Consider the following 22,601-nt stretch of genomic DNA (forward strand, 5'->3'; position numbering starts at 1 on the left):
GTAGGCACCAGCCCTATCTCTCCATGTTTGAAGACATATGTCTGTGATGTCTAGAGCAATAGCATCTTGCTGTCAAGTTACAGAGGGTAACCAATAGCCCTATCAATAACCTGCGATATTTGAAGGATTCAATAAGATCCCTTGGATAAACAGTCCAATAAAATGTAACCCTGGCATGGAGGCTCTCTTTAAATTCCTTACATTGAATGTGTACATTTTTGGTTTTTTCTTTATGAATGTGCTCTGTGCCATGGCACTGAACCAATATAAAACTATTTTCTCTAGAGAAAAAAATTCTTGATTTTTTTCCAGTATAATATTGAAAATTACTTATGGCCCATAATAAGTTAATTATACATAAGCAATTCCCTGAGTGCAAAATTTCTGTGATGATCCTATAAAATATTACTAAAATAAACTTTAATTATCTATAAAACCATCCAGAACAATTTTTTTTCCTGACTCCCAACTTTCAGTCATGGTGAGTTTTAAACACAAACGCCATTTTCCTTGTGAGTAGAGAAAGATCCATTTGATAATAGTGGCAGCAATAATACCGGGAACAATGAACAACCAGCAGCCTCACAGAACTCGGACAGAAATCTGACCTGCCAATCTGATGGTGAGCATGTCTTCCGTCAACAAAAAGACAGAAAATAGTCTGTGGGTGAGATCGGGTACTTTAGGCACTTGGCTTTATTTCATGGCTCAATATTCTATTCAGCGATGCCATGCTTTTCATTTAAAACAACATATTTAAACCGCCTGCAGTAACAAATCCCCAAACTATATTGCATATATTTGGATTTTCTAACCTTACTATTTTTTTTACAAATAATAGATAAAGTTGATTATTTTGAATTTTTCAAGAGTTGCTTCTAAATAGTTTATTCCCACAGAAGATAACATTTTAATATTGTCACTTAAAAATGTGGTTTGGAAAGCTGAAAATGAAGGTTGAGCTGAAGATTAATCATAAATTAACTTATAACTTCTGTGATATAGAAAAATCTACCAAAAAGGAATAATTTGGTTACTGAGTTATACTTATGTTTTCTTGAATTATTATATATTAAAAAATAATTGGGATTTAAGTGAAATATAAAAAAGAAAAGAAGATTTACTTACTTAAAAAAACACAAAGAATGTGATTATGGAGTGAAAATAAATAATCTAAAGACCATAATCCCAATGAGTCATTGCCTTTATAATTAGAATTCACTAAAATCCTGCCTCTTCTTTAAAAATGAATGTCTAGATTTTAATAAGATTACTTATTAGAAACAAAAAGTTAATTATGTAGTTCTGAAACAATGTTAGAGGGAATTACAAAAAGAGAAAGCTTAAACTATTCTGTTAGACTGGATATTTGGAATAAGTTACAACAGAATAATATCATCTTAATGTAAAAATAATGTTAGATACAAACTGGCATTGCATATGATTTTATCTATTTCTTTCTTTTGAAATAATGAAAATATGCCAGTAAGTAAAATTTGAAAGTATTTGCTAGATTGAAGTTAGAAATCATAAAACATAACAATGAATGACACAGAGTAATATAAGAAAAGAGATTGACATGTTTATTTTTAATATTTATTGTACTTTCAATTCCAGGCTGTTGGCAGGAATTCATTTCAAAATGTAAGAAGGCCTGATATCACCAGAGTAGAGCTTTTGAAAGATATCCATAACAAAAAAGAGCTCATCGTTCGATTAGTAGCTCACGATATTAGTCAAAAAGTTTCAGAAACTAGCTTCAAAGAGGACATGGTGTCTGATGAAGAGGAAATTGTCTTAGGAGAGGTTGTTGGACACCAGTGCTTAGGGGAACCATCTAGAGGTCATGCCGCAAAGGTTGTGAAACCCTTAGACACCGAAGTCGTGTCTCCCAAGACAATCACAAGCACCAGCAGCCTGAGAAAGTTCTTAGCACTAAGTAAATGCTGTCACCCCTCATCCGGTGAAAACATTGACATTATCGAAACAACTGGAAATCAGATGGTGGATCCTAACAAGACACATGTTAAAAGAGCTGTTGCTGAGCTTGACATGGCCTCCTCCAAAAGCTTAGCAGAAGAACCGTCTTCTAGGGAGAAGCTACAATATAAGGTAGGTGACAAAAGGTGACTCCCAGAAACTTGGAAGGGTAGACAACCCTATACACTCTATTCTGGGTTGCACCTTGACAGTCTAGCAAAGCATGCTAGAGTCATTATCTGCATAAGCCTGTAGATACATAGCATAGGTACAATAACTAACTGAACGTGAAACTCAGTTAAGTATTTAATACAAAGAAACCTAGAACTGGTAGCTGAATAGAAAAATGAAAAATAGACACTTCTTGGGGACGTTCAACCTTACTTATAATATAAATATTTGTTTGAGGCTATAAGTATTTGCTGGACATTCATAAAGAACTTAGTGTAAATAGGACGAATCCAAATATGCGCCTAAGTTATACGGAAGTTTGAAATCTGTGGAAAGTCAGATTGTGACACAGCTTGTGTTAAGACCTGGGTCCAACCCCTAGCACTGAAAACAGCAAATGAAAGCAAAAAGAAAATCATTGTCTGGGTCTTTGTTGTTTGTAACTAAATCTCGAATGTTCAATTTTACCAGTAAAGACTCAAGAGCCACATGCTGAGGTGGAAGTCTGCTAGCTCAGGGAGGCAGGGAAAGCCCCTGGCAGTCCTTCCTGCTCCACTGACATCCCAGAAAGAGAGCTTTCTCCTAGGCCATCTTGAACAACAAAACTTTAAGCTCAAGTCTACCATTTCCACTTGCTGCTCATATCTCTATCCATCCTCCCAACTCCATCTTACTTATGCTTTAATCCTGTCTTCGTTTCCTATCAACTGGCTGATGCTCTGCCTCTTGGCCTATTGTTGGTTTTACAATCCTGCTTACAGTACTCATGCAGAAAACTCTTGAATTAAAGGTGTGGAATAGGCCAGAGTTACACCAGAACTAGACATAATTTTATTTCCAGTAAATAATGTAATCCTGGGGTTCACAGAGTGATCACATATCCTGCAAAATTTGCCTAGTTCCGTCTAAATAAAAAGGAATGGATTTTAGCTCTAACACTGTAAAGCTATTTACAATAATGAAGCTACTCCGGCCGAGCTTTCCACAATGTCCAGCTAGTTGTATTTGGCAGTTCAAGGATTAAGTATTTTTGAGCACAAGGTTCTGTAAATTGTTTGCATCAGTCTGATCTGAACTCAAGATCTAAATGTCCTGAGCAGATTGTAATCTGAAGTTGCATTTTGGGATCACTACTCTGAGACTCCAAGTTGGGATTTCAGGCCTGCCAGCTGGAGGTAGGTGAGTAGGTGATATCCCTTGGCCAATTTACTCTTTTGCATATGTGTGTGTGTGGGGGGGTATTTTCTCTTGATGATCTGTCTTTTTTTTTAGATGTTTCACTTGTCCAGTGTTCACTGGATTCTGGATTCTTCAGTCAGATGTTTTTATTCTCCTGGAAAGATAAAATCAAAACCCTACCTGAATCCAAACTCTGGGGGTTCCTCTTTTTGCATGTTTTACCTTTTAGGACAATTTTTTTTTTTTGCAAAAGAAAAAGATTTGTATTTCAAATAAAAGCATATTTTGAAACTAAATACAACATACACACACACACACACATAAATATTCTCCTTTCTCTTTACATATAAATTCGATGTTTGAGTGTACTTATTTTTAGATCACAAGGCATCCACTTTAAATTTCACCCTGCATTTTGCAAGTATGTTTTAAATTTAAATCATTGTAATTCTTATATGCCTGCCTCTCCTTTGCAAGTGCTGAGATTAAAGGTGTGAACCATTACCCAGCTATGGGTTCTTTATAATAGTTATTCTCATAGGGTTGTCTGGTTTAAGTTGGTTCTCCATTTTCCTTCTATTGTTTAATGTTAGGAGTAAACATTCAAGTTTTTCTAATGTGTCATCTATCTTTCTTGCTGAATTATTCTGAATTTGTTGCCTGGCAAATTTTAATATTCTAGTCTTAATTAAATTAATTAATATTACATTCTTAATTAATTAAGATGCTGATTTCTCCACTATTTCGTTATTTTGGATATTTTTTTATCTTGTCTGTATGAGCTACATATAATTTGATGTCTTTACTAAGTTTTTCTAGGTTATACCATCTCCATTCATACCCCAATGATTAGATATTCGAGCCATTTATCTACCAGTTAGTGGTTTTCTAGTTTGGTGGCATTATAATTATACCATTGCACACGTACCGTGCATTGGGGAAGATAGAGGTTTTCCTTTTGCTTTCCCAATTGTTTGTCTTATAGCCAATAGCACTGCCTCGATTTTGTGTTTCCTTCCTGAGGACTGGCCATTCCATCTCTGTTCTATAGGCTTGCCGTTTTCCATTAGCTTTGGTTCCATCAGTGGTTGATGAACCATCAGTAAACCATGTATTAGCAAATACCATTCTGTTGGTTCCGACAGATAAATGTGTCCCTCTTTGGGGGAGGAATGAGCTGTGTAAGGATGGCAACTGAGCTATTTCCTCCATGTGGGAGGAACAGACCCATTTGCTACCATATTCTAGTCGTGAAGGAATTTAAATAGGTACCAGTTTCACTGTAATATGCTTCCTTAAATACTTAAGCCTGTAAAGGTCTCTGCACTTGAACATATCCAACCCATCACGGTAAGGGTGCCGTTACGACAATAGGGCAGTGAGCAATGACTGAATCACAGGTACTCCATACCTTGTAAAATGTCCAGATTTGTTTCTCAAAAGAGAACATATTTATTCTCAGTATATGGAAAGTGTTTTCAATAGAAGCCAATAGGACACAAAAGTTGGCAGACTTCTTCTTGCCTTATGAAACATTCCCAGTTGCCAATTCACCAAAAAAAATGATATCCATATTTAGGCTCCACTGACTCAATATTGGTCAGTATTGCATGAATGGAGAAGAGCTTACTGGTAGTTGAAAAAGCTGTTCCTTGTTCCTGCTCCCTTTGGAAATTAGTTGCCTTTCTAGTAACCTTGCAGAGAGTTTTTGTAATATTCTATGACCGTGATGTGTGATTTTTATAGTGTGCAAACACAGCAGTTAGAAGCTATATCTAATTTTATTTCCCTGGATGGTAGGATTAAAGTCATGTGCAACCACAACATTGTTTATTGTAACTCTAGAATTTTGAAAACAACTAATTTATAAAGATCCTCCTGTCTCTGCTGCGATTAAAGGCACAGGCTAACACTGCCTTGCTCAAATATTTTGTTAGCTCCAAATATTCTAACTCTTAGAGATTTAGAAAACAAGTTTGAAAGTAATAACCCTGTGAATTTAGTTGAAATATTTTAAATCTCTTAACTGTGTTTTTAATACCAAACAGCAAAAATATTCTTTCTATTTAAAAAGAAAACTCAAAAGCTGATGTCCAAGAGTATATAAACCATGTTGCAATCTACAGTATAACATTCTAATATGAAACAAAAACGTGTGGTTTAAGAAATCCATTTTTTCATTTCATATCAGTAAGGCGAGTGTGCCTTTGATTAAATTATAATTCAAAGCAATGGATTATATTGTAGTTTTATTTTTTCATGCCTGATTAAAAGAAAGGCACTTGTTAGTCTTTGTGGGTTATTTTGGATTGAATGACCAAGCTGTCTGATAAACTCTCACTTCTCCCATTTCAGGAGGTCTCTCCTATTTGAATCTAATCTTTAGCTATCTTAATGGTTTCTGTCCCTTTTCTTCTCCTATGGAAACAAAGACAATACGTCTTTCCCTATGTAACATATATCACCATTTCTATTCTGTGGTATACACATCTTTACAATATTCAGACTGATTTAATTCAGCGGTTTTTCCCCTACTATCCAATGTCTTTGCAGCCATAGTTCCTCTCTCATTAGCACTAAAAATTTAAAGTTATTAAACCATGGTGTAATCTGTCTCTGGGGAGGGTCTTTATTCCTTTTTTCTGTTTATTAAGCATATCTTTTAAAATGTGATTAGATCTTTCTATAATTGCTTGCCCTGTAGGATTGTGTGATATACCTATAATATGATTTACATTGCAATTTGCAAAATACTGCTTTGTTTTAGTAAAGACATATGCTGGAGAATTGTCAGGCTTAATTGGTATAGGTATCCCCATAGTAGCCATAACTTCTAATAAGTGTGGAATTACAGAATAACCCTTTTCAGAACTTAAAGCAGTTGCTCGTGAAATCCTAAATATGTATCTATGGTATGGTGCACATACTTTAATTTTCCAAACTCTGTGAAAGGAAACAAATCCATTTGCCACATTTCTTTTTAGTAGTACCTTTGGGCTTTTTTTCTATATATATTGGAATTTGGTTATAAAAAACAAAACAACAACAACAACAACAAAAAAACAAGTGTGACTATTTTATGATTTCCTTGGCTAGTTACCAACTGATAGAAAAATTTTTTCTCAAACCCTTGCTGTTAACATGGTGTTTCTTATGACATTCTGAGGCTTCTAGCACATTTCCTACCAATAGCTGATCAATTTCATCATTACTTTGTTCTAGATGGCCTGGTAGGCTCCTGTGGGATCTGATACATGCTATATACAATGAATAATTATTCTGACTACATGTTGTAGTTGAATAAATAGTAAAACTAATTTTAAACAATCCAGAATACGTTTAGTGGTTTCAATATGTAAAACAATGCTTTCTGCATATTGAGAATCGGTAACTAAATTAAGAGATTCATGAAAATCTGATAATGCCGTAAGAATGGAATGCACTTCTGGATTTTTACCTGAATCATAAGGACTTTGAGCTGCTTTTTTCTTACTTGTTACCTACCTTTCTTGGTTTATTTGCATCAGGATAGAATGTGGGAGCTCCAGAAATTGGTGTCCCTTTTACTATATAAGGAAGAATCCAATAAATTCTTTTTATAAACAAATCTCTCTTGCTTTTTGGATATTTATTGTTAATCTCTCTCTCAGAATTGCTGCAAATGCTTTGCCAATGTTCATTTCCTGCCCATACTGAGGCAATTTCAGCATTAGAAAAATGTATACAATTTCTGCTCTGTCTATTCCTGCTAATTGACAGAGCCCCTTTTTTTCTTTCAGAATCAATTTAGAATTTTATCTACATGTGTCCTTAATTTTTTCTCTCTCAGTAATTCTAAGAGATTATTTTCTGTGCATAAAAATTCCTGTGAAAGAAAGAGTAGAAGACAAAATAATTAAAATATAATCAAGCTTTAGATCCAGGTGATCCATGTGCACATCCTATTTCTTTTCTACCACAGCTAATTCTCTCTAATTATCAGCTAATTATTAGCATTAGCTGATAACTTTCTTGGACTATTTAATTCCTTATCACATTGTAAGGTTTGAAATAAATTATTTAGATCTTGAATAATTACACCTACTGTTGGCCATATCCAGTTAATATCTCCCAATATTTTTTAAAAGGCATTAAGAGACTATAATTAGTCTCTCCTGGTTTGTGCTTTCTGTGGTTGAATTATCTATAAACTCATCTTATATCCTCAATAATTGATGGAATCTCCTCTTTGTAGTTTTTCTGAAGCATTTTGTTATCCTCAGAAAGGCAAAGTTCTCTTTACTTCATCAAACATTTTTCTAAGGTATCAGAATCTGAATCAGCCAGTAAAATATCAATATATCTAAATTTCAGATTGAGGGAATTGTTTATAAATTATTTTAATGACTGTTGTACAAAATATTGACACAAGGAGGAGCTGTTTAACATTTCATATGGAAAAACTTCCTACTGATACCTTTTGACAGGTTGAGCATTATTGTAAGTAGACACTGGGAATGCAAATTTTCTTTATCCTGTTCTTTATCCTGTTTCTTAAAAACAGCAGTCTTTTAAATCAGTAACTATAATATACCATTCCTTAGGTAATAAAGAAGGCAAAGGAATTCCAAACTGTAAAGAGTCCTTTGGCTAAGTCACATTATTTATGACTATTTAATCTATTAACATTTTTCATTTTCCAGATTTATTTTTAATGACAAGGATGGGATAATTCCAAGGACTGGTGGAATTTTCAATATGTTGAGCATTTAGCTGCTTTTGTACCAGCTGTTCTAGAGTCAGTAATTTTTCTGATTTCAAAGATCATAGTTCTGCCCACACAGATTTGTTATTTAACCATTTTAAAGGTAGGACAGTTGGTACTTTTGAAAGGCCAATAGCTGTTGTGTCCATTTAGGTACAATGGTCTGTGACTCTTCTTGATAATAACTTTTAGTATTTTTTTCTCAGATGCATCTTTTATGACTTGTTTATGAGACTGGGGAAATATTAATCTGTGTTTTCTATTACTTCAGCAAATCACACTTCCTTAAATTCATGGCTCTACTAGTCACATAAGGGTGTAATTTTTCTATTTGCCTTTCTGTCCCTATATGTTTGATCCATCTTGCACTTTGTTTTACTTGAGAGAAAGTTCCAATCCATAGAAGTTGAATATTTACCTCCCTAAGAAGCCAATTGGGATGTAAAAATTTTGGTGAAGTTATTGTTACATCTGCTTCTGTGTCTAGTACACCTTAAATTTCAACAGCATTTAATTTTAGTTTTTGTTTCGATCTCTGATCATTTATAGCAGTTTTCCAAAATACTTGTTTTCTGATTTCTCCTGAATTTTTTTGTCTTGAAGCTGTTCTCTCCTTGATTGCAGCCAGAGCAGTGCCATTTTTTAGAAGCAGTCATTAAACCATTTAATTGCCCTGTGGATGATTTTCTCCAATGCTAACAGGGAATGATGATTGAGTCAAATTTAATATTGCGGCCTGTGGGAGGCCACTTTGCCCATTCACAAAGGATTACTTTGCCTGTCCCTTGTTGATCTGAATTCATTAGTCCAGTGATGGCCTTTGCTATACCTTTTACATATACCAGAAGGCTGGGACCTTATGCTTGGATATCTCTAAAAAAAAATCATTGCTTCTAGAATGTCTTGCCTACAACCCCTTTTCAAATAACTTTCTTTACCACAATTAAGACATTTGACATTTTGACTTTATTAAAGCTTTCAGAAATTACTTCTCATCAGAGTAATGTCATAAATGTGAGATCTAATATCAGCCATATTTCTAATCCATTCATCTAATGGTGCTGATCTTGTCTTTAAAAGCCTAATCACCCTTTTGTTTTCTGAAGTAACATCTTCAAAAGCCAAAGATTCAATTAATATTTTTCTGACTTCTGGATCTTATATTATTACAGTCACAGCTTAAGTCAAACTTTGCACAAAAAAAAAAAATTAGTGAAGGCTTCTTTTGGGCCTTACATAATCTTAGTGAATGATTCAGACCTGTTTCCTGATGCTTCAACCTTGTCCCAAACATTGAAAGCTGCTAAATGACATAGCACCAAGGCATGATCATAAAATTTGATATGCCTTTGTGACTCAGCATATTGATCTTTACCTAGAAGCTTATCTTGGGAAATATTAATACCCCCATCCCTATTTTGTTGTTCTATGGCTATAGATTCTTCTTTCTTTCTTTCTTTCTTTTTAAACATTTATTTATTTATTATGTATACAGTAGTCTGTCTACATGCATGCCTAAAGAGGGCACCAGGCCTCATTACAGATGGTTGTGAGTCACCATGTGGTTGCTGGGAATTGAACTCAGGACCTTTGGAAGAGCAGGCAATGCTCTTAACCACTGAGCCATCTCTCCAGCCCCTAGATTCTTCTTTCTATTATGTTCACCATTGTAACTAAGGACCAGATTCCAATACTGATTGCTATTGCCAAATTTTTCCAGTCTTGGGTGATAATTATTTTCTAAGTTGTCCATGAGTTTATTATCTGCTTCACATTGGGTGGATGCATACCACACAAAATGGCTATTTCTTAAATCTCCTTAAATCTTATATTTCTATAGAATTCCATTTAACTTCTTGATAACCTTGGGGATGGCATCACACTGGTAGTTCTTTAAAGTAACTGGGTGAACTAAGTTTGATTTTCTGACAACCGTGAACTACACTCTTCACTTTCATCATGCAGTGGTACAGTAGGCTCTTGTCTAAACTGCTCTGTCTCTGTTTGAGCATTTTTCCTATTTTCATTTATAAGTCTCTCTAAGGTTTGTATCTTATCAATCCACTTTTCATATTTGGCACAAAAAGCTGCTATGTGTATTAACGATAAACTGTGAATTATACTGGTAGTAATTGATAATGCGTGAACCTCACTTAAGTCATTTATCTTTTCACTTTCTGCTGCTGTTTTCAGGACACATAAAGTAACATTATGCAGTGTTATGGTACTTCCCATCTTTAACACAGGGAAGAGCTTTCCTTTCAATAGTGCATATCTCTCTCCCTGAGGACTTCCCAAATCTTACCAAATCTGATGTCTTCTCAGCTTGTTTGAGCTGGCATGATTTCTCTGTTCACATGGTTGTACCCCACATTGGGAAACAATGTTGTTTTTAACTAAATCTCAATGTCTGATTTACCAGTAAAGACTCAGGAGCCAGATGCTGGACTGAAAGCCTACTAGTTCAAAAAGACCGAAAAAGTACCTGGCTGTCCTGCCTCCTCGACTGATGTCACAGAAAAAGACCTTTCTTCTACGCCGTCTCAAACAATAAAACCTCAGACTCAATGTGCCTCCCTTCTACTTCCTGTTTGTCTCTCTATCGCTGACTCCTTACTCTCTATGGTTTGGTCTTATCTTCACTTCCTGTCAACTGTTTGCTTGCTCTGCCTCATGACCTGTGGTTGACTTTATTTAATCCTGTTTACAATATTCAAGAAGAAAGTTCTTGGATAAAAGGTGTGTGCTAGACCTGAGCAATATCACAACTAGAAACAGGTTTTTCTAATATTTAATGTAATCTCAGGGTTCACCTACTGTGATCCAATATCCTGCAATGTGTCTGAAAACAAGCTTTTGCTTAATAGATATGTTACCTTCATAAATTACATGGTGAAGGTTTTTCTTATGTAGTTTTTGACAACTAACCTCAATGTAGCAAGTTATATATGGTATTTTGAATATCACGTATATATTAATGCTTTAAACTTCTCAATGACCCTTCTGGTTTTATCTTGTCCAAAAGTCAGTACTAATATTTTTAGAAATCATATGATAGGAGATTTCCTTTGAGACAATTGCCTTAAACATCCCAGCATAGCTTTTGTACTTTTGTGTTTAGACAAATACCAAATATGCAGTAAACCACAGAAAATAAAACATCTAATTTCAGTCTAATCAAAATCACAGGATTTCCCAACAAATAGATCAGGGTATGTGATAAAATGTCTGATCAGACAAACTTAAGAGATTCACTAGAAGTCATTGTTAGTCGTACTTTGAGATAATCAAGAAAAGTATTTGAGAATTGGGAGATGAGAGTTTCTCATTAGGAGTTGTGGGTTTCTCATTATAGGTTACCTCTGATGTACATACTTAGGTGTATTGTAGTTAGCCTTCATGTATCATTTAGGTACTCAGGGTTTCCAGAGTGACCCTAGCACTGTTAATATGGAAGTTACAGGTAATAAACATCCATAGTTCTCTAAGAATCAAAAAAAAAGAGATTCTCAGAGTTGTATCTCTGCTCTTCCAATACAATGTAATAAACAGTAATTAAAATATTTTAATGTTTAAAATATTACATAAGGTTTAAAATGTTACATTTTAGTATCAGTACTAGGTTGATGTTTAAAATGGGTTCAAAATCTAATATCAAAATTTAGAATATATTATCTTCACAGAACCAGTTCAAAACAACTTACACTAGAAAAGGAATTTTAATTAGAATTAAAGGGACCATCTCTATTTTTACCTATTTAGAAAATATTTTAAGTAATCTGTAAAACTTTCTTTTCATTAAAGTCTTGATTGGAATATAAAAATGCAGTGGGGGAGAAAATACATATCAAGTTCTCCATGTGTAATACCTGATCTATGATTTTACAGAAAGAAGAGATCCTTGTTACTGAACCAACACATTACTTCATACATAGAATTATGAGCACTTCATCCTACAACCAAGAAGACCTCCTTTCTGGGTACATAAACCTTAGTGCAGAACAAGTCGAGAAATCTGAGATGAAAAAAATTGGGTCTGTTAGTAAATCTGTCGTTAAGCAGGTGTACAGAATCAGATCCTTCTCGCTTCTGATTCTATTCTCTCGACTCTGTCTCAAGTTTTCTCTTACCATGCCTGCTTTATTTCTAGTTACTAAGCCTCCACATATTTTCCATACACTTATTCTCTGGGGTAAATGTCTTGAATCAGACAGTGGCTAATGTGATATGGTGGTGCTTGTGGGTATTGTTATTACCTGAAGGATGGCCAGGTAGTGGGCTGTCAGCATAGAACGACTGATGCTCGGCTTTGTTAAGTAAGCTAAAGGTATATAGCTCTGCTTTACTAGAAGGATCTGAAGACGACATGGAAACATGTTTAGTCAGAGTGCTCGGAGATTAATTTTAGGAGCACAAACTAGCTGTATTAATATAAAAACACAAAACTTATGTATAAATTATTAAATAGATTTAGAAGTATATGTATTGTGACAGTGTGATTAATGCCAATTCAGAATGAAAAATCAATACAAAGAATGAAAAATACATGTACATTTGTATATGTATATATATATACACACACATTTGTGTGTGTGGTGTATTTGCAATATTTACACACATGTATGTGTGTAAGGGTATGTGGTGTGTTTGATGTGTGTGGTGTGTATAATTTATATTTATATATACACGAGGTCAATATCAAAACCACTCCCCATACTTCAAAATAAAACAACAAAAGCAATTTTTAGAAATATATATATTTAGAAATATATATATATTTGAACAGAAAATTCCTCTGAAAGGACATACAGAACAGCACATGGAAGGTACTACATAGCATTAATCACTAAGGGAATATAAATCAAATCACAGAAGATGTCAGTTTGAAACCATGACAGTCACTGAAAGGAAAGAGGTGGAGAAAGAGAACAGAAGAAGGAAAAGAAAAGAAGTATTAAGGGTAGAGAGAAACTGAAACCTTTTCTCAGTGATACTAAAATTATAAAATTGTGAAATCACTGTGAAAATCAGTGTGGACCTTCCCTAAAGAACTTAACATGGAATTTCCATGAGATTCAGCAATTCTGAATATATATTCCGCAAAGAACTGAAAGCAGGTACTGCCGCAGATACTGGTGAGCATGTATCAGTACCAGCACGATTCACAATAGACCAATGAGAAGGGATGAGTTCCAGAGAAAAAATGTCTCAGTCTTTTAAATATTATCTATTTAAAGAAAATCCTCACATACTAAAATATGGACGACAATGGATTAATTAGAATAAGTCACAAAATGGCAAATATAATTTTGGCTCTACTTATCTGGAGTACTCAAAATCCTAAAGATATCAAGTGAAATAGTGACTTTTCTGGAGGAAAATAAAGAAAATGGGTGCTGGTGTTTAAGCAGAAAACATGTCTGGAGGTGGGAGTGATGTTTGCAAAGCCCTGTAAATGTGCCCAATGACACAAAGCTGTACCTTGCAATGATCTAATGTTGTAAATTTTATGTATATTTAGTAATAAATTTATAAGTGGAAAAAAACAGTTTATAAATCATTCTCCAGTTTGAGTTTTAGCATTATGCTAACCCAGCTGTACTTCAAAATGGAGAATGGCAGATCGTGGTTAACTAGTAGCTTCTTCATTTGTTGAACAAACAAATTAAAAATTGCTCTTTTTTATTTTGTTTTAGTGAAGCAGAAGAGTTTAAACCAGATCTGAAGACTAATACATTAGAAGGTTGGATATTTTTCTTAACTTTTAGAAATTGATGAAACCGTAACTTTTTTGACTATTTTGATAGCTTAATTATTTCCTACTTGGAAAATGATTGCCATTGCATCTGAAAGTGATGCTACTTTACTTTTCCGTTAAGCATGTCCTCTTATAGGAAGTGATCCATTATCGTTTCATCCAAATGTTTTGTCTTACATGAATTTAGTCTGATATGTAAATTTACATTGGCCATTCTCCTAGGAATGAAGAAACGTGTTGCTGTGCTGATTTGTATCTGGACTAGAACTGGAATTAGTTAGCTCATCGAAAATTTATGCTTCCCTTGTACTAGAGTTTACCCCTGCTGAGATGCAAAGGGCCTTTTAAAGACTAAATAGAGTTGTTCACGTTGAAATCTGGCTGGCATAAACTGTTTTTAAATATCAATTTATATAAACTTATTACCATATTTTTAGGAAGTCTTACTACAATATTTGTTCAGAACTCAGGAGGTAAAAAGTAAACAATATATAGAAGTAGTATAGGGCCATTTTCACTAAAGCATGACCCCGAATTTCAAGCCACAAGTTTATCCTAGCTACCTCTGCAACCGACTCAAGAAACCACCTTCTCTCAACGTAGATCTCAAAATAATTTTCACTGCTGTTAGCAGTGATTCTGTCTGAGCAGCAGCACCATATCATAATGTGTGTATAATCAGTAATCACCAGTGAGATTCCTGAGTTACAACTCATGGGCTTTAAGATCCAGCCAGGAACTACTTACTGCAAATTCCTTGACTTCATTATTGAAGGCAGTCAAGCAGGAGGTAAGGTCATTAGTGCCCAACATCTCCGACTCTGTCTAAGAAACCATACTAGGCCTCATTCCCTGTGGTTAAATTTTGTGTATTAGTTTGTTTTCCCTAACGTTGATGTTTGGATTATGCATATCTCTTATATTTTCCAGTGATATTGCCACTGATCAAGTCATTTATTCATATATTCATCTTAAGGTTCATCAGAAAGTTCTTTTTTGTTGTTATAATATTCCATGTGCAAATAATGCTGACAAAGTTTATCCTTATGGAATTTACACGTTAACTTGAGTTGACTAATCCAATGATCAGAATGTAAGATAAATCCAGAGGTTGTCAAGTCCCTTCCAATTTTACTAATGACATAACTTCAAGACATTGCGATGTTTACAAGACCTTAGTTCATGCTACCCCAGTTACGTTTCGTAACTCTTCCTCTGTTTTCCTTGGGCCTTCCTTTACTCCATCAAACTCTAATTCCTGACCTCTTTGTTGTCCTTCAATTGTACAGAGCCTTTCACTTGCCAGTATTTTTGGAATTTTCTTTCCCCTTAGTCTACCTTATTTTCCCCTCACCTGTAGAATTTTTCCACGTCACTTTCCCAGAGATCTCTTTAGATCACAGTCCCTGAAATTGAAAATAATTGCTTTCTGTTACCTTACATAGGCCTCAGCTCTGCATTCTTTCTCCTTCAGCTGGCTAAAAGCTGTGTATTTTAATTATTTGATCCTGACTGCTTTGTATCAAATGCAAGCTTGCTGAATTGATGTCCACTGGAGCCTAAAACAGCATTTGGCATATAAATGTTGAAAAGATTGAGTGATAAAGCTTTGTAAGAAGCTACAGGAGTGGGGAGGAAGCATGTGAAACAGTTTGAGTGATGAGATGAAGGTTTTCATTAGATATCTAAGCAGACATGACATGTGAGTCGCTGGAGTTTTCAGTATATATTTCAATGGCGTTTATGAACATACTTATTCCTAGTTTCATAAAATACAAAACAAAATTTCAAGTAACTATGAATAACTGAGTCGCTTAAATAATTGGAACTTTTATATACCTCTTAATCAAAACAGCATTCTTAACAGTCCTGGAAGTCCAAAACCTATGCACTGTAGAAACATAAAAAAAAAAAATTGTGTTTACAGTTTGTGCCCCCTCATTGCACCCAAATATTCTCAATAATTTTAAAGAAAAAGTCAGAAGTCACTTCAGTCGTGTGAAATATAAAGTAATATCAGATCCTTTAGGAAGTAATTAAGTAGTAATTCCTAAAGGAATTACTTGAAGTTTTTCTTTTACTCTTTTGCTAAAATCTATACTGATCCCAAAAGATAATTTATAATATTCACTTGTGATGGCTTTTAATGACTTCATACGTATGGCATACTTCATACTTGAATGTTCTGTGATTCCTGTTTCTGTATCACGTCTTCTATGTTATAGCCAACGTAAATAGTCTCATTTCCATTTTATGTATAGAGAAACGGAGTCAGAATGATTGCATTTAATTTGTCACCAAGGTCTAAGCAATGCAGCTAAGACTCTACAGAGATCCTCTACTGGCAGATTAGTTGCCCTACTAATCATGGATCTCTGAGAAACTTTGCTGGTCAGCTTACTGCTGCTACCTTGTGTTTCGTGATGCGTTCAGCTCTCTTGAAACCTCGGGTAGCTGTTTGATCTAAAGCGATTCCATTGGACTTTGTCTGAGTATTAGCTCAAAGATGCTTTACAACATCATAACTTTCTTGTTTCTGCTGACATGGAGTCTTACCATGTAGTTCTGCTTAAACTGGAACTTGTTATAGAGACCAGGCTGGCCTTGAACTAACAGATATCAGACTGCCTCTGCTGAGATTAAAAGTGTGTGCCACCATGTCTGACTCTCTTACCTTTTCTAATTAGATAAATATAAAGTATGTTAAAGGCCCTTAGGAACTCTCATTAAGGTAATCTCTCTTTTATAGGTTAAAAAAAACAGGGATTGAGTGGCTTTCCATGGATGTGCAGCTACTGAAGCACAGAGCTTGCTTTTCCTGACACATCACACTTACCTTTCATGATTTCCAAATGAAAGGCAAATGTCTTCCAACATTCGAAGGCTCTTATTTGTTTCAAATTTGTTCCAACTGTCTAACCATTAAAATAATAATAGCTCAGGATCCCAGGATCCCTATGTTATATTATTTGAGGTAAAAATATTGGATTGGTATCAACAAATGTATGTGTGTATGTGCTTATGAATATATGCATGTGGATATGAATGTGTGTCTATGAATGTATGCATGTGTCTATGAAGGTGTATGTGTCTATGAATGTATGTATGTGTATATGTAAGAACTATGAATGTATGTATGTGTATATATAAGAACTATGGATGTATTTATGTGTATATGGAATATATGTATGTGTATATGTAAGAAAAGGTATTTTCCTGCCTTTTACAGAGCATACTCAGGAGTTACAAGCAGGGGACTCAAGCAGTCTTCAGGTAAATATTTTTCAATATGCTCCGATTTCTTTATATTTGGGTTCAGTTGTAAAATAGTTCAATTTTCAAATTCTATCAATGTCTGAGTAGCATTATTGAGGAACATCAGGAAACATTGCACTATTCAAATCACTTCACACTCAAATCTTCCCATCTGAGGGAAACCCGTCCTTATTATCTAAAAACGTCCCTTTCATGAAAGTTTTTGACCCATTGTTTTTTGTCAGAATTCGTTGTTTGGGTGAGCATAATAAGCCAATGATTCTCAACATTAACTACAATTCCATTCATAGCTTCTTCTGGTTCTGAAAAGAACCCTTATGGGGTGAGTTCCTTGATTCTGCGCAGCTAAGGGTAGTTCAATACTGATTTGGTAGATGGAGACAGGACACACAGAGTAACTTAGAAGATGAGTCACAAGGGCTATGAATGCCTGGTTTCACCCATGTTCCTATGTTCTTACAGACTGACTCTTCACTTACAGCTAACCACTACATGGTGTGGACTGAGTAATGTTCTTCTACCTCAACCGTTTTACTAGCTCCAACTGTATCTTACCTTTGTTTTGTTCTTTCTCATGGTGTCTTCTTGGTTTATTTTAATCCAGTTTCATAATTTCCCCCAGATACATGAATACAGAATCACAAATTCTCCAGCAACTCACCAGCTTTACAGTACAGTACAAATTTCAGACCCAATCCATAAAATCCTCTATCACACTTAAATATATTTTCATCAATTTTCCAAAGAAACCAGTTACTTCTACACACAACCTCATTTTTTTTATGAATGTGAGCATCTATTTAACAATCATCAATCTCATTTGATTCATACCATAGAGAAAATGAAACTGTAGGTCAAAGAAAGAGAGGCTCTGGAGTTACAGTCTGGGACTCATTAACATTCTTTGACTGATGCTAAATTCCTAGCAAGTCTCCACCCTTGCACTGTTGTACTTTCTTGTTTGTCACCTTTTCGATGCCCAAACTTTTGTGAAAATTGCATTTCTAAGGAAAGTTGAGTAAGCAACCTTCACACTCACGTAGTCACCAGTTGATTACAACTGAAAGCTGTGGGCACTACTGAGGGTCTGAAAATAAACAGTAGAAATTTTGGTTGAGAAATCAAATTTCAAAGGGAAGTCAATACCATTTCTTAAATTTCTTTCACTATTTCCTGGCACAGTGTTGAAACTTCATAGATAGGAAAGATAGAATTAAGTTCGCTTAGAAAGGCCTTGATACTTAACCCGTGGAGATAGAGAATGGGTTGTTTTTCCTGCTACCATAGCAAGTGTCAGTCATGAAGATAAGATGCCCCCTAAAATTACCAGAGTACATAAAGCTTCCAAGCTGATGAAAACTATGGGGTAGACCTGTTGTTTTGTTTCTGTTCTTTGTTTATGGAATTGAACATGGAAGTATATGCAATCCTAACATAACATACAAGAAGACTAGAGCCCTAGGGAGTTTTCACCACATGATTAAAGGGAGAAGGTCTGTTAAGAGTCAAAAGCTAGCCTGGCAGTGGTGACACACACCTTTAATCCCAGCACTCAGGTGGAAGGCAGAGACAGACAGATCCCTGTGAGTTCGAGGCCAGACTGGTCTACAAAGCAAGTTCCAAGACAGTCTCCAAAGCTACAGAGAAACCCTGTCTCGAAACATAGAGAGACTGAGCAAAGGCAATACCTACATGCCTGTCTGAAGTTTCTCTTGAGTTCTTGAAGGTATACAAAGATTTTGAGAACTCGAGCCTTGGCAGTGGCTGCATCTTGCCTTTAGGGGACAGTTCATTCTCTTTATTCAGAGAAATGGCACAAGTCTCCAGAATAAAACAAGAACCTGGCATGTTCCTAGAAATACCAAAACAAGTGACTCTATTGTTTCAGAACATGTAAATTGCTAAACTTTCCACAGAAAAAGTTGAGAGTTGCGAAATGAAACATTTTAGCCTCTCCCGTATCATTTTTCCTTGTTTCAGAAACATGATTGTAATGCATTACAATCAACGCAAATGAAGAGGTAGGCAAGTGACATTTTACAAGAGTCAAGAGAGCTCAGACTTCAGGTGTCATAAAGTTATAGGCAAGGTCATCACACATCACACAGACAAATCCTCAGAACTATGACTTGCAAGATTACTTGCCTGAGCCTCAAAGAGAGCTTATTTGAAGCAGAAGAATACAGATTTCACTTGCATGGAATTATGCAATGGTTGATATGTATTTGGGTGTCTGTTGGCAAATGTAATCTTTACTGTTCATAGCTAAGTATGCCAATTTGTCTTGGCAGTTTCACACCATCTTTGAAGGATCAAAAAATGCGGTCAGCAGTACACGTCCCTCAAAGGAAAACATTCCAGGTACAAACTACATAACAGTAACTTTTAACTGCCGATGAAATTAAACTCTTATTAACTTTATTGTGAATGCAGACATTTTTATTATTGATCTGTCCAGGATGAGTGGCCCTTGTATTGGACATTGTTAATGTGGTATTGATATAATATTCATACTATTTGTATAAAAGTCTACAGTTTATTATATAAACAGTCTTTAAATTTGAATACCAAGGACCAGCAGACAATCTAACTAACATTAGTTAGGCCACAGTCATTCATATGGTACTAAAGAATTAAATGGGAATAACTGAGGAAAACCATAATGAGTTCTTCAAGGTTTCACAGCTGCTGAGCTACATAGAGCTCCAGATTCTTAGGGCCTGTGGTCATTCAGAGCAGCATTGTTCACAAGAACCATGGCTTAATGAACAAGATGGATGATGTAATAAAAGTGGAATAAGGACTGTGGCTCGGTGGAATTGGCAGGGCCCATTGGTCACTAGAATAATAGATGCTTAGCAACCTTTTAAGAGCTTTTTTTTTTTTAAAAAAAAAAGAGAAACCAAATATGTATGTAAATAAAGATTGCTGACTTTTGAAAGTTATATATTGCAGTTAGGAAGATGTTGAGTTTTGATATTATATGTGTTTTCAAGTTCTATTACAAGTTATCATAAATTGAGATATTTGCTAAAAGACTCAGGTTAATATACAGAAAAAGAACGCAAATATTGACATTTTCATTATCTATACAGTCATATCTTACATGACAATGAATTATATCGATGCACTTTCAAAAGAAAATTTACACAACATAGAGAAATTACAGCATTTGAAGATATTTCTTCTTACACCGTATATCTTTTTACTTGTATACTCTGTCAAAGAACCCACATACAGAGCCCTGAAATGTATCTCCATTTTCAACTCATTAGGCACTTTCAAATAGCGTTTATGAGAGACAAGAAGTGGGCTTTGCACGCTTAATGGAGATGCCTCAAGGTCAAGTAGATACTACATCATGAGAGAAAAAATTACTGAACCATATTCTTAACTTAGACTCATTTTACCTGTATTGTTTTAAGCAAGGTCTTTGATCTCAGCAAAGTTCATCATGCATGAATGAACTTCAAACTCTACTACAGAGCTACAGTACTGAAAGCTGCCTGGTACTGGCATAAGAACAGACAGGAGGACCAGTGTGCATTACTGTGCACGATTCCTACGGGGATGCCTGACAAGACAAGTGAAAACACTGTAGCTGTGCTTGATCTTGCACAGATAAATTTACAAATACCAGCTTCTTAATTCTAAGTCATTGCTGTAAAGTACTTCAATTATCTCTCAGTTCACTAATATCATCTTTTTTTATACAGAAACATCCAAGAACACTATTTCCAAGCAAGGGTCTAAAGTGCTGGCCAAGGTATCTTCAACTCTGTCAAAGGTGTTCTCCCGATCTAGTGGCAGTATTCCAAAATCCTCCTCACCACCTCACCAGGATAAGCACTAAAGTTTCTCCACTTGATAAAATTGTGATTCCCTATAAAATAAAATGATATTTAAAGTAGAACATGCTGTCCAATTATTATAATACTTCAACTTAAAATATATACTTTAGATAAAATCTTGCATTTTAACAAAATTATTTTTTCATTATTTTACTTTTTGGATTATAAACACATCATTTCCCCCATCCCTTTTCTCCCCACAAGTCCTCCCATACACTCTTCCTTGCTCTCTTTCAAATTCGTGGTTCTTTTGTTAATAATTACTATTACAAGAATATATGTATATGAGTATACATATATATTCATACATATAACCTGTACTTTCTGTATAATGTTACTTGTATGCATAATTTCAGGGCTGACCACTTGATGTTGAATAACAGTGGGTGTGCTCGTTCCTGGGTAAGCCTATTTCTCCTGCACTCAGCTTTCCTTAGCTGCCTGTGGTTCTTAGTGAAGGGTGGAAACCTTGAGTTCTTTCTCCCTCTCTCGCGGGCATGCCTACTGTTGTTGTCCCTGTCAGCTTATGGTCAGTCATGCTGATGAAACTTAGTGGGTGTAACACCTGAAATTACCGGGAGACACAGCATCACAGCGCATTTTCTGTTCACTGGATCCTACACTCTTTCTGCCCCTCTTCAACCTTGAACCTTAGGGGTAGTAGTTGTTTTGTCAATGTTAGATTTGGTACTGATTTTAATTAATACATAGAAGCATTAATTTATAATATATATACATATACATATATATATATAATGCAGTACCATAATTGTCAATATATACACCTGCAGGTATAGATACTCATATATATAACATAGTGTCTAAATTAAGGTAAAATTATTTGTCTCTTAAAAAAACTATCTTTTTTATTTTAAACTTCAAAATTAAATTGAGTTATCTCTATAGCCATTTGACATATACACCATATATATCAATGACTTTCAGCCTGACAGTCCAATCATAGAGAGAAGTCAAGGGCAGGAGCATAGAAACAGGAATTGCGGCAGAATCCATGGAGGAATGCTTCTTACTGGTTTGCTCCTCAGTGGCTGAACCTACGTTCTTACACAACCCAGGACCACCTGCCCAACAGTGGCACTGTCTACAGTGATTTGTTTCCATCCATATCAATCAATAATCAAATCAAGACTTGGCTACAGACCAATCTTGCAGTTACATCTTTTTTCTCCCTTCCCAGATATGTCTGGATTTGTGTTGACAAAGATTTACTATCACAGATATTAAAAGTATTAACTAGGATTTTTAAAAATATTGATATTAATTTTAATAATAAGTAAAAGAAAAGATGGGGTAAAGAAAGTATAAGGAAGCTATATGCAAGAACTATATGAATTCTGGAATGAATTAAAGGCAAATTGCTGGGCATTTCTGTGAGGGGCTTTCATGGTCAGATTATTTGAAGAGGAAGAACCGCTCTAAAGTGTGAGCAGCCCGGATAAAAGCCTTGCTTTCGCCACCTGTCATTAATTACTCTGGCTGACAGACTCATCTGTCCCATCCTGGCCATTGCTACATTTGTTTTTTTAGACATTAGGGCTCAGCTTCGGGTTTCTAATATGGACTGAAACTCAGGAACTTTGCTGGAATCTTCAAATCGATTTTTGAGGATTGTGTTTACCAA

The 22,601-nt window shown here is 35.1% G+C and overlaps 1 protein-coding gene across 1 annotated transcript in view; it reads left to right on the plus strand.

The window, feature by feature from the left end:
• Fsip2 (fibrous sheath interacting protein 2) overlaps window positions 1-21,021 on the plus strand; it is a 75,369-nt gene extending 54,348 nt beyond the window's left edge. The window contains exons 18-23 of the mRNA XM_048426279.3: window positions 1,618-2,112; window positions 11,963-12,054; window positions 13,771-13,817; window positions 17,062-17,105; window positions 19,400-19,469; window positions 20,825-21,021. Of these exons, the coding sequence (XP_048282236.3) occupies window positions 1,618-2,112; window positions 11,963-12,054; window positions 13,771-13,817; window positions 17,062-17,105; window positions 19,400-19,469; window positions 20,825-20,961 (885 nt within the window). The 3' untranslated portion in view covers window positions 20,962-21,021. The remainder of the gene's footprint in view (window positions 1-1,617; window positions 2,113-11,962; window positions 12,055-13,770; window positions 13,818-17,061; window positions 17,106-19,399; window positions 19,470-20,824) is intronic.
• Window positions 21,022-22,601: the final 1,580 nt, after the last annotated feature.

This window comes from Myodes glareolus, chromosome 21 (genome assembly GCF_982192425.1).
Source record: "Myodes glareolus chromosome 21, mMyoGla1.1, whole genome shotgun sequence".
Classification (NCBI taxonomy): domain Eukaryota; kingdom Metazoa; phylum Chordata; class Mammalia; order Rodentia; family Cricetidae; genus Myodes; species Myodes glareolus.